Source organism: Passer montanus, unplaced genomic scaffold (assembly GCF_014805655.1).
Source record: "Passer montanus isolate IOZ18808 unplaced genomic scaffold, ASM1480565v1 scaffold25, whole genome shotgun sequence".
Taxonomy (NCBI): domain Eukaryota; kingdom Metazoa; phylum Chordata; class Aves; order Passeriformes; family Passeridae; genus Passer; species Passer montanus.
Genome location: NW_024367149.1, coordinates 4,896,577 through 4,909,288, shown reverse-complemented (window position 1 = coordinate 4,909,288; position 12,712 = coordinate 4,896,577). Strand labels below are relative to the sequence as shown.

At 41.2% G+C, this 12,712-nt stretch overlaps 1 protein-coding gene across 1 annotated transcript in view; it reads left to right on the top strand.

The window, feature by feature from the left end:
- The window catches only part of TRABD2B (TraB domain containing 2B), a 263,300-nt gene that overhangs the window by 232,073 nt on the left and 18,515 nt on the right, over positions 1 to 12,712 (top strand). The window contains exon 6 of the mRNA XM_039711862.1: positions 8,521 to 8,790. Coding sequence (XP_039567796.1) covers positions 8,521 to 8,790 — 270 coding nt within the window. The remainder of the gene's footprint in view (positions 1 to 8,520; positions 8,791 to 12,712) is intronic.

Here is a 12,712-nt window from a genome sequence, read left to right as displayed (position 1 = left end):
GCTTTGTGTAGTGATAAGAAGCTAACATGACTGCTGGAACCTGTGCCAGATGCCAGGCATAGTTCTGTCGAGTCTCTGATGTCTGTTACACTTGTTATATTACATGTTTTTCCATAGCTAGGCAGTGCTACAAGTACTCAGCTGTGATGCCCCCTCAGACAACTGGCACTTAGATAAAGCATTTCAAGGCAAACAAACAAACAAATTTGCACGTATAATAAAGGTAGGTGAGCCCCATAGAGCTCCTGTGCAATGAGGTCTCCAACAGAGTTAGGGAGGGAGGCTGCAGGGGCTGTCACCTTTGTTCGGTTTGTCATTGTCTCACACCCTTTGCCTGTCAGCTTGCTGAGATGGAGCTCTTCAATGACAGTGTAATTTAATTCTGGGATTTGTAAGTGTACCAATAAAAATAATGATCATGCATAATTTAATTCTGGGATTCTTAAGTGCACCAATAAAAATAATAATCATAGACATTTCAGTGAAGGAGAGATATTTTCTGGGGTCAGTTCAAGTTTTCCTGTTTGAAGGAAGGGAGACCTGGAGCCTGTTCTTTGTAACTAGACAGTGAGATTTACCTGAGTTCATTAAAAATCAGTCTCTCCTATGGCCTCAGATGCATCCTGGATATTCAAGGTCTGGTTTCGTAAGTATCAATTAGCAAACTCATAAAACCTTCTTTTCTGCCGTTAGGTTTCAGCAGCAATGTGCATGCTTTATTAATGAAGAATTTTGGGAAGGATGGCTTTGTCAGACAGAAAGGAGCATGTGATACAAGCAGTTCCATCAGCATTTCTTGATACAGAGAGGGAGCCCTCTGTGACATGAGGCTAATACATAGAGAGACGTTATGTGAAGTCCATTGGCATTAGAGTTGACAGAACAGCATTAGACATTAAAGCAGGTGGGGTTTGGAGGGAGAACTCTTCTGCCTTCATCACGTTTTGAGGGCTCTGTCCATTGCTGTGCAGTGAAAATGCCCGCAGACAGGCTGAAGTGTGGCCTGAATACAGATTCTGACAACTATCTTGTTCTTTTCTTGGAAACACTCAGGCACTGTGATATGGGCAAGGCCAATGGGCTCTAACAACATTTTGGAGAAAGTCAGAGTGTCTCTGTGTTCCTTTTTTTAGCTCAGCAGCCATCAATGGCTGAGCAGATCAGATGTTTTGCAGTGTTGGCTACAGAGAAGAAAGGTGGATTTAGTGTCACAGAAATGTGGAGTCTCTTGCAGACATGGTCTTCTTATGGCTCTTTGGTTCCACACTTATGCCTGCTGCTGGATTTAAGTGGTCTGTGTCTCTCTCCTTCTGGTGATAGCAGCTACTTAGGAGCCCACATTATCTGTGTCTTACAATTGTAAGAGCCTCAACTGAGCAAGGTACTTCAGGAACACAAGTTGCTGTTCTTGCACAGATCTGTGATGCACCCAGTGCCTCACTTCAGCCAGGACTCAACTTCCAGAGCATCAGAGGGAAGTGTAGGAAACAGCACCAGGCAAACAGTGAATAATATGCCCTTAGTTTCAGTCTGAAGTCAGTGAAAATGTTGTAGCCCCTCAAGCTAAGCCTTGCTCAGCTGTGTCTCTATACAGTTTTTATATTTAAGATATGATAGAGAATATGGGCTTCTGCAGATAGATGTTCTCTCTGGAGGATCCAGCAAAGAAGGGAAACTAATTCCCAGTGGAGACAATCTGAGAACAGAACTCAATTTGGATTGTAAATGAGCAAGGTACAAACAGTTGTATATTAGCTGTAATTCTACTATGGACTCAAATCAAGCAGCCAATTTGATTGTTGTTTTTTGAGGTCTTTTTTTTTTGTCAGTTAACTTCTTAAAATTCATTGCAAACTTAGCAGTCAAAATTTTATCATAAGACAATAAAACATTTTAGTTAACTTCATGCAGCAAGCCTTTGGGTGCTGCAAGGACATACAGAGTTGTAATTTGAATGGGAAGGCCTCTCTCTCCTCTGTGAAGGAGACTTCCTGGTGCCCCAGAACAGCTGCATATCTTTGTGCTCCCATTGAACCAGGATGCCTGAGCAGGAAAAAGCCCATCTGGACCTATGGGATAGGGATTTTATCCAAGGAGCTTTAAGTACCACTTCCATAAGACAGCAAGGCACCAGAAGTGTCTATATTGTGAATATTTTGCTTAAACTGAACTACCCAGGCAGAAATAGCTTAGCACTAAATTGGTTTGGTGGTTCTAAGACTGTGGAGATTTAGGGAATAGAGCCTGAGGTGGGGCTTGTGTACCATGAGCAGAGAAGGGTCTTATTTGCTATTTATGTGGAAAATGGAAACAAGACTGGAGGGTCAACCCATCCTTCCTCTGAGGGCACAGCCCATCCTCTGGGGCTGGAGCGTGCAGCTCTCAGAGTTTCCATGAAAGATTCATAAACAAAGGATTATTCAGTTCAAGAACTGAACCAAAAAATCAAGAAGGGAAAATAAGTTCAGAGCAATTTGAAATGGAACATTTTGAGGATGCTTTTGAAGGCAGGAATTGGGTTTTGTTGGGTTTTGTCATTTTTATGTATTAGTTGGGTTTTTCTTTTTAATTGAGATCAATCCCTGAACAAAAAAGGGCAGTTTGTAGCATGTAAGTCTTTGAAAACAGAAGACTAAAAAAATTAGAAGCTTTGTTCAGAAAATGCTGAAATAAAACATTTTGAGTTTTCTGAAAGAATTCACATGAAAATGTGGAAATGACACGTTACAAATGTTACAGCTGCCCTCTTTTTTTTCAGCAAATTCAGCCTCTCAAGTGCAGAGAGCTTGCATTTCTTCTCCTGTGCCTTAGACCAGCTCTACTTCTAATGAAACAGAACAGATAACAAAAATTTTACTTATTCCTCTTACTTTATAATTTGTCAACATGGGAATGAAAACGTTACAGTCCATGTGAATATCTTCACATGACAAACTTTTCATTTCATTTATGCACAGAGTTGTACATGTATATACGTGTGTATACTGAGGACTAAATTTGCTTTCAAACTAAGGTTACAGTTCTTGAGCAACAGTGATTCTTCCCAGAGAAATAGTCTGACATGGATTCAGAGCACATCCAAGTTTGGGGTGGACTGTAATCTAATTTAACTACTTAACCTAATTTAAGTGCTCATGAGATGTAGTTGACTATGGTGCAAAAAAATGAAAAAACAACTTTGTTTCCAAATTCTGTTAAGAAGTTTTAACTTTAGTGTACAGGCCTAAGGCAACTACATCCTAAATAAAATAACCTCATTATAATTAAGCTGATCAGGTGAGTGAATAATCAGGGATTTCACAGGAGTAATCAGGGATTTCTCTTTTGCTGTCTCTTGAGCCCAATTCATCCTGAGTAATTTACAGCACTTAGCCTGAAGCAGCTCAGATAAAGTTTAAGTAAGGAGAGAATCTAACTCTCTGATCTCTGCTTTGCAGTTACTCTCTTTTGCAGTAAAATATATTTATGCTTTTCATCTTGAAGAACATTATGTCCATGGTGTCACCTGGTTATGTGAGTCTGTGCTCCCAATCCACACTTCCCATCACTGCAAAGAGGCCCTGTGAGCAGTGCTGGGGTGGGTTAGGATTTCAGCCTGCTTTTCTGTTCTTTTGTTTGCTTCTCTCCCAAGAGCTTTGGAAGTCTGAGCTTCATCCTAGTGTGGAAGAGGGGGAAAAAAGCAAAACCCTTTGTGGGACAGGACATTGTGGTGCCCATGTTGTGGTGTGCCTGACTGTCTCAGAGAGATGTGTAGGGAAGGCAGAGCCAGGAGCAGATGTCTCCGTGGCCTGTGGCGAGGGGAGCGAGGGTGTGTGCGAGGGGCTGGCGAATTCCTGCCTTCACAAAGACATCCCAACTGGAATTTATGAGAATCCATCCGCAATAAAACGCTTTTAACTCGCTGTCTGGCCGTCAGCCGGCTGCATCCCAGGAACAGTGGCATGAGGATGAAGCTGCCACATCGCACATTCCTTGCTATCACCGCAGCTTCTCTCTCGATGAAACAAAATCTCCCCTTGTCTGACAGTTCTGAGAACTGAAGCAAGAAAACCTCAGTGATGTTGCTGTGCTTGGAAGCCTGTGCAAAGCATGGCAGTCTTCTGAGCAAAACTTTTCCATTGCTCGTGCTGCAAGGTCAGGATGCAAATAACAAATTGGCAGACTGGGATTTCAGAAGATTCTGCACATATCTGAGGGAACCGAGATGTTACCGCAAGATTGCTGAAAAAAGTGAGGTTGATGATTTTGTTGTCTGGGTGATGTGTATCATCAGCACAGGCATACAGCAAGGGCAAGTCCCTCCCTGGCCCTGTGGAAGCCCATGGGGAGGCTTGATGGGACTCAGTCCAAACACTGATGGTGTTACTCTGGCAGATCAGGGGCAGAGGCGTTACTGGGGTCTGCCCTGCCTGACCTGTGCAGTTTTAAGCCTGGGAATTGTAAAAATAATATATTTCAGGACATCATGGTGTTAATGTCATTTTTCTGACCAGATCCACTCAATAGCCCTAACAAATCCCAGTGATGAGTCAATTTTCAATGGTCAGTGCCAGCACAGAGTGACACTGCAGACCACAAGGCAGAGAGAGAAATGCTGAGACAGCCTAATGGAGCATCCAGCTCAGTCCAAACAACTTACATGTTTTGTTTTGTTCTTTTAATTCTTGGAAAGAATTACAAAAGGATGGCAAATTTCACCAGAAGTGAAAGAAAACCACAGAGGTCTTTGTCTGTGGATTAAGCTTTTTCAAGAACTAGCAAGAATAAATGTTTTCCTGTTTTCACTGCTTTCTGTACCTTAGGACCAAGCCACATAGGGTATTTGTTGAGACTCCAAAGTTTTCTTATTTGGACTTGGTTGTTTTAGAGAACTTGTTTTGCAGGACTGACATCCCAGGAAAGGAAATTAAGGTCAGAGATGAGAAAAACCCACCTAAGGGCCTGAAATAATTTTCATTTTTCCAAGACCACCCTGTGTGGGAATGATACATTTAAAAATGGGTGGAACCTCTAAGCCTGGAATTGTATCAAGTTATTCATGAAAAATCTCTGAGATCTTTGTGTGGACCAGAATATTTGGGTGGTACTTTCTCACTCTTTCTTCAGAAAATGCACTGTGGCCTCACAAACTGAATACTAGCCTTGCTTTTTCCCTGACTTTAAAAATAACTATGTATCTTGAAAAGCTGTCTCAGCAGTAGTGAAGGAATGGAAAAAAAAGTCCATTATATCCCCATGGTTTCATACAGTGCAGCTGTGCTAACAGAGTGCACAGAGACCGAGACCAGGGGAAAGGCACGAAATAGTCCATGAAATGAGGAGTTGAATTTAACAGTAAAGCTTCACGTAATGCAGAGCTCGATTGTCCAGGTATCCAATTGCAGATGGCAGGTTTTTGCCTTTATTTTTCAGGGGGAAAATCCAGAATATAAATAAAATCTAGCACTTAACTATTATTTGTATTAACTTTTTTTTTTTTTTTGCTGAAATCAATGAGGAAATTATCATCTTATACGAAATCTTTCTTACATAAAATTAACATTTTTTAATATTCTTGCAATATATTTGGATGAAATATCCATATTCGGTTTAGATTTTCCTTCTGGCAGAATGTCTGTAGGACGACAGTCCTATTTGAAAAAAAACAATTTCATAATGAATTAATTTATAATATTATAATAATATTTTTATATTTGTTGTTTATTTTATTGTAATTACTATTTTTATGTATAATATAGTATAATCATTGTAACTGATTTATTAAATCAGTTTAAAATTATCTTTCTTTTCTTTTAGACGAGCAAGCTTGCATCCAACATACAGCTTTCAAAAGTCCCTCTTAGGTCTTGGTGCAATTATTAGCAGTTACTAATAATTTTAAAAATATTTGTGCAGGCATAATGGAATGAATATCAACTCAATGTAATATGCAGTTGCCACAGTGGATCTGTTCCCCCTGACTCAACTCTAACATGCTGGTGGTTAGTTTATAACCCTCTTTAGGTTACAGCATTTTAATGTTTCTCCAGTGTTTATTTATTCTCTTCCCAAAGAATGTTCTGAAATATCAAGTTTACAACCTGTGGCTCATGTGATGGTAGTGGAAACAATTAAGGCAGAAACTTTCAAAGCCACCACTGGGATTTTGATGCCCAAAGTCATTAATTTTAATAAGAAGGGAGCTGCCAGTCGTCTTAAGTGGTTTGTAAAATCTCAACCCATAAAAACACCTCTCTACTGGTTCCAGTTTACAGGGAGCTCAGAGCAAGGTAAACACGTGTAAGAAAATAGTAGGTGTTAAAAGGTGGAAAGTACGTGTTCAGATATCCCTAAGACCACTCAAGGAATCAAAGAGCAGCCCCAGCCTTGAGCTGGCACATGGGGGCTGCTCCTGCCTGCAGCATCTCAGGGAGTTGCTGACTGATCAGAGCACGAAGCACAGAGAAGGAAGTCAATGGAAACAGAAATTTTGGCTACAGCTCGGTTCCAGTGGCTTCCTGCCAGCCATTGGTCTCTGCTGCCATCTCAGCACCCACATGGTGTCTGTGGGTGCTTGGTCCAGGTCCATCCTACCTGTCTAAACTCTCCTGTCCAAGTTCACATTGTGTTATCCTCCAAGCTGCTAAATGGCTGCATTTGGATGTTGATGCTTTGCTGATCCTCCATCATGGTTGGATAAAAATTAAGAAATCTCTGCTGTTGCCTATGAGACCCCCCCAGTGCAAACCTGTGAGCGCCTCTTCATTTACAGAGTCAGGACATGGCTTTGTTTAAGCCATGAGCCTGTGCCATAGCTGAGGAATTCCTAAAGGCTTTGGAGAGCACCAAGAGCTCTCAAAGGAAACTGCTGCACTGGGGAATATTCACCCTCAACACGAAACATGAAAATGGGGAAAAAATTTAGAACCAGCAGATCTATCTGTGATATATAATAGAGCATGGAGTAAGCATGAATGAGTTTGGAAAGGACTCACTGGGAGTCTGAATGATTGGGAAAAGAAAAAAGAAAAGGGATTTTCTTGTGTATTTTATTAATAAAACCAACCATGAAGAATTTTAGAATTAGTTCTAGAAAACTTTCTTTTTTTCCTCTATCCGCTGTATGATCTCTGAAGAACTTCATGGATGTTGGCTACAAGTGACAAAGTGACTGTAGTATCTGCCAGTGAGTCTCATAGTAACAATAATTAATTATCAGTAGGTATTGGAAAGACTTTCGGATGAAACACAATGCAGTGGAAATAGAGGTGACCATCAAGACTGGTATTGTAACAGACTTAAAGAAAGTCAAAAAGAAAAAAAGCTTTCATTAGTAGTAGATGTGACTTTTTTGGAAGAGAACAAAATGTTCCATAAATGAAACATGTGGTTTCACTTGCGGTACATTTTGTACATTGTCACCAATGAAGTTTAGGATTTTTTATTACTTTTTCATTAAAATGTCTTACTGGTTTCACTCAGGAGGCAAAATTTTTCACGTGGCTTTAATTGTTTCTGTCATAAAAGTCATAGCATCCATGTAATAGAAATAGTTTTGCAGACCACAGCTTCATATTGCCTATTAATTCTCTCCCATTTTCTGTATGTACAACTCATTCGCCCATCCCAGGGACAGGAAAATTTCTTGCAATTAAGACTCAATATGAACTTCTACTGAAGTTAGGGGGGAAAAATAACTTTATGTCAGTCCCGGTTTATTAGTTTTTTGTTTCAGCTGTCTTAGCTCACAATAAGTTCACATGGCTGCATACCAAAGGAGAGAGTTTATATTGACTTTCTTCTAAAATCAGTGAAACTCTAGAAGATGAAAATAAAAGGCCTTTTTCTGCATCATTCCAGTCATGTACAAGAGATGGTAATACTTCAGACAGGATTGAAGGGCTCTGGCAGAATTGTTTCAAGGAGGCTTTGGACAGGTCATTTCCCCTTTTTTCTTCATTACCTGCTGGAGTTCAGGTCTCACATATCCCATCCCAGCTGCCAAGCTTCCATGCTTCTGTCATCAGCCTAGGCCTCCTTGTCCCCAGTCCTGACTGGATGAGGAGATATAATTCTTGTTGCCATTAAAAAAAAAAAAAAACACCCCAAAAAAAAAAACAACACCACCAAAAAGAGGTAATGAGATAACTTGTGTTATCTCATTAATTTCATATCAGCTTCTCTTCAGGTATCTGTTTTCCTATAAGAGAGTCATTTAATATCTTGGAGAGAGTTTTGTTATTCGACTTTCAGTCCAGCAGGGGAGGAACCCCTACCACAGACTAAGGTCTCTAAGAAGCCATTAAGATGCCAGAAAACAGCAATAGAGTATCTGTTGCCTTTTCCCTGATTTTCAGTTAAGTGTTTACTTGAAAGCTTCCTATGAAATGCCAGTGCTGTGTTTACTTGCTGCCCCAGAGCAAAAGCCTTGTGCACCTTCTCAGCAGTCAGGGGCACCCACCAAGCAGTGCAGTCTTCTGCTTTCAGCTTTGTTTTGGCACCTTTCCTCATTTACTCATAGTTAAATGTTGTGTTTTGCAGTTCCAGGACGACAAAGACAAGCCCAGCCTTGGAGGGACTCTCAGTGACAGCCCTGCCCCCTGTCCAGCTTTCTGAGCAGGTCCCACTGGCATCTCCTTCCCTGAAGCCACCGCAGATGGACAATGTGGACAGCCTGTCTCCTCACCTCTTGTTGCCCGACAGCATCAGCCAGCTGGAGGAGTTTGGCAGGCAGAAGAAATGGCACAAGAAGCAGCACAAACACCATCGCCAGAGGCAGTTCAATGACCTCTGGGTTCGGATAGAAGACAGGTGAGTCATGACTGCTGTGGTCCCTGTCCTCTTCCTGCTGGCTCCTAACTTGATGCTCTTTGCAGATCCCAGCTCTTGCTGCATAGGGAGGGTTGGACAAAGGCTAACTGGGAGACACAGGGAGTGAGATGATGTTTTTGTAGCCTAATGAAGAGCTAGGAGGAAAATAAGCGTGTTCATAGGCAAGTTTGATAAAAAACTAAATAGGAAAAAAAGAGTTAATGCTTAAAATATTTAAAATACACTGAAACAAAGACTTGTCAGACTGAAAAGCAAGAAAAAAACAACAATAGAAAATACTCTGTACTTGTCCTTTTTCTTCCAATAATTCTTTTCCTATCTGTACCAGCAGTTTTCATCACAAAGGCTTGCCTATTTTCCAACCATACAGAATATTCCTGAGAGTTTCTAAAGTTTCTGACAAATCTAACTTTCAACCTTCTTAACTATGTTGTGGGGCTGAAATGTTTTAACATCTCAGACTGATCTGAAAGTAGCAAACTGAAGCAAAATGAAGTACTTAACTAAATCCTCTATGTGAAGAGAATGGAGGTAGGCACTTTTCCATGGCTATTCCAATCTTGGTCTGAGGTTAAAAACTCCCATTCAATGTTTGAATAAGAGCCTTCATGTTTGACCAGGGCTTCTCAATGTGTGCTTTTAGGATTCCTGGGCAATTTATTCTCCCACCTCTAAAGCTCTTAGTGCCTTTATCCAGGCCAAACCATGGGCAGATAAACAGCCACAATGTTTATTGATCTTCTAACAAGTAAAAGGAACTAAGTAATATGTTGGGAACTGATTGCTCACCTACACATATAATAATTATCTTTGAGCATTACGTATTCCCATTTTCATAGCACTTAAATTCCTTGAAAGTCTCTCAGAGATTTCTCCCTTTGCTAAGAAAAAAAGCTTCACATATTTGTGTTTTCAGATTTTTATTATTATTACTATTTTTTTCATTCTTTTTAATGGAGCAGTTACCTCATTTTTTGTAGTTTATTGTTTTCTCAGGGTGAATGATGTAAGGGTTGCTATTAAGGTGGTGCATATTAATCTTAATGTAATAAGGCTGTTTCTGAGGTCAGTGCCAGCCTTGTAAGAAGGATTCATGTATTTTCTTTTCAAAGTGTATTCAGTGCTTGGATCCCCTCCACAGAGGATGTTTAGGCATGAACTAGGTGGCATTTGGTTCACCACAGCTGATTGCCTCAAATACAAGGGATTTTTCTGTCCTGACTGGAGGCTGCTGACTTGTGGTGTCCCATGATGTCCCAGCATTTCACAAGGGTCTGTGGTCCAGTTCCTCATGTGTTGTACAAGTGAGGTGTTTAAATAGGTCTGGTGGGAGCCTGGTACTTGGGCACAATCCTTCTACCCCTATCCTATCTATCCAGAAAGCATATTGGATATTGGCAGTGGAAATATGCAGTTGGGAACTTAAAGTGGTGCTTACGGTTTTTGAGCCTTTTGCTGGTTTTATTAAATGTTCATAGGAAAAGGATTTAAGAGGTAGTTCTGAAGGTTAGAGTTAAATTATTTGCTCTGTGCTCCTGTGAGATTTCACCTGAATCAAAGCCTTTTATCCCTCTATTTCCATTTCATAAGGGTGGAGATTGGGGTGAGGAAACACAAGTTTCTGCTCCCACCATGCTGGTGATGAACCAGACACTGTGGGTTGCCTGCCTTGCTGAAAGATCCCAGGGAGATATTAGTGGGAGATCACAGGCCTAGAAATGAGGAAAGGCTGGAAGAAGGGAAGCCTGCCTTAGTGCTTTCAGATGGTTTTAGTGCTTCTACAGTTCTGGAGTAACTTCTGGTGTTTTCCTGGAAACAAAGCAAAACAAAACACAAAAAATAGAAGTTCACTAAATCAGGGACTCACAACCAGCTCTGGTTTTCCCATAAATTGGATGGGGTCTCAACTTTCATAAACCAGCTGCTGCATATTGTGCTTTTGGCAGTTGGGTTTCATCAGCATTAATTGCAAGCTGGACCCTGCACAAAGCAATAAACAGTGAGTTCTCTCCAACTGGTTCCTTTCTGATTGGCAAGAAAAGAGCAGAAGTGTGTGTCTATGACCAGACCTTGTGCGGTGATCATTTTTGGGAGGAAACAAGCAGGGTGGCTGATCATACAGGCAATAGAGCGTTACCTGTGCAGGAGAGAAACATGGACTTCTTTTCATTACCTCAATAATTCAGACTTAGCACTCATTTTTGAAGGGTAGTTGGTGTACTAGGGAGTTCTCACTCTGGCCTGTCCCAAAAATCCACAGTGAATTTGCCTACACTTCAGGTGGAGTCCCCCATGTTCTGTATGGACTGAGGTCTCTGCATTTAGTATTAGCTTGAGCTATGGCCCCGTATTTCCAAATGGCTGTTCTTCCAGTTCCCTAACTCTCCAGTTGTCACCTGAAACTTGAATTGTTCACCTTTGAGACAAAGTAGAGGGATTTAGGTCTTTGTCACGGCTTTTGGGGGAAAGCTGCATAGAACTCATTGTTTCCATGCCAGGTCCCCAGGATTCAGCTGTTGGAGCTGCCTTTCAACCTGAAAACTCAAAGAGAAATATGCAGGTGGAGGACAAATCCAGGCGAATTTAAACCAGGTTATTGATTCCTGTATGAACCTCATTGAACTGTGAAATGACTCTGGTTCATACAGCTCTTTTCCAAAGCTTTATTGACCATGGATTAGAGGACTTTATGAGCCATGAATTGCAGGGCTTTTATGGACTACGCATTTCTAGGCGATCTCATACACTTCCATGGAAATCTTAGGGTGTTTTCTTAAGCTACCAACACAGAAACAAAGGAAATGAACACAGGAGAACAATCTTAAAGGAACATCAAAGGTCTGACTCCAACCTATAAAAGCCAGGAAATCCATAATTAATGGTTCCACTAAGACTTCAGCTCTCACAGTCATTCGGGTCTGATCCAAGGTTATGGCTACAATCTGAAATGGCCTTGTGAAAAATGAGTCATCATTTAATGCCACACATCATTATTAGTGTTTACTTTCAGTTGTACCTTGGAGATTGTCTTTTTCTTTTTGTTCTGTCTTCACAGCTGAGGCATTTGAGTTGGCACCCCTGGGTGGACAGTGTTTAGATTTGTGTGTTGGAGGCTTAGTACTGCTGTGGAGGATGAGAAAGCTTCTGCTCTGCCTCCTCCCTGTCTTTGACAGAGCTAAGATTTGCTGATCTCCTGGGTAATTGGCTGCACTGAAGACTATTAAAAAATAAAAAATGCTGATGAAATGTGTGGTTTCCTCTCCCTTCTGCCTCCTTCCCCCAAAATCTAAACAAACTGAAAAAGTCCTGCCTGACTGCAGTTTCTGTTTGAAATGGCTTGTCAAGAATCAAAATTGAATGGAGATTCAAGTAGCAAGATTTTTTTTCTTCAACTACTTGATTTTGCAGAAATGTGCAGATCTGAAGTCTGTCCTTGGGAGAAATTTGAACTTAGACAAGACTCAAACCCTGGCTACCTCCCATAGCCAAAATCCAGCTGGGGCAGCAGGGAGGGGAGACAAAACCCTCAGGCTGCAGGGCTGCAGTTTGGCATACAGAGTATCATTGTTTCTGTTGACACTGTGTTAGCTAGGCTTCCCCATGTAATATAAATAATTAATTACAGATCATTCACTGGCTTTTCATGATGAGATGCTCAGTTAATTGAAAGAACAGAGAAATGCCTGTGAGGTTTCAGAGCGGTCAGTGAAGGGCAAGTCAGGATTGCACCTTTGCTGTAGCAGGCAAATGGCTCAAGGCTGCCAACAAAACCTGTCCAGAACAGAGAACCTCTCCCAGCTGCTGGGGGGAGTTATCCTGGAACCTAAGGCAAGGAGGGAGGGAAGCTCCTGGGAAAAAGGAGGGAGGGCAGTTATTAACTGGGAGGGCGTTAGGGAAGGAG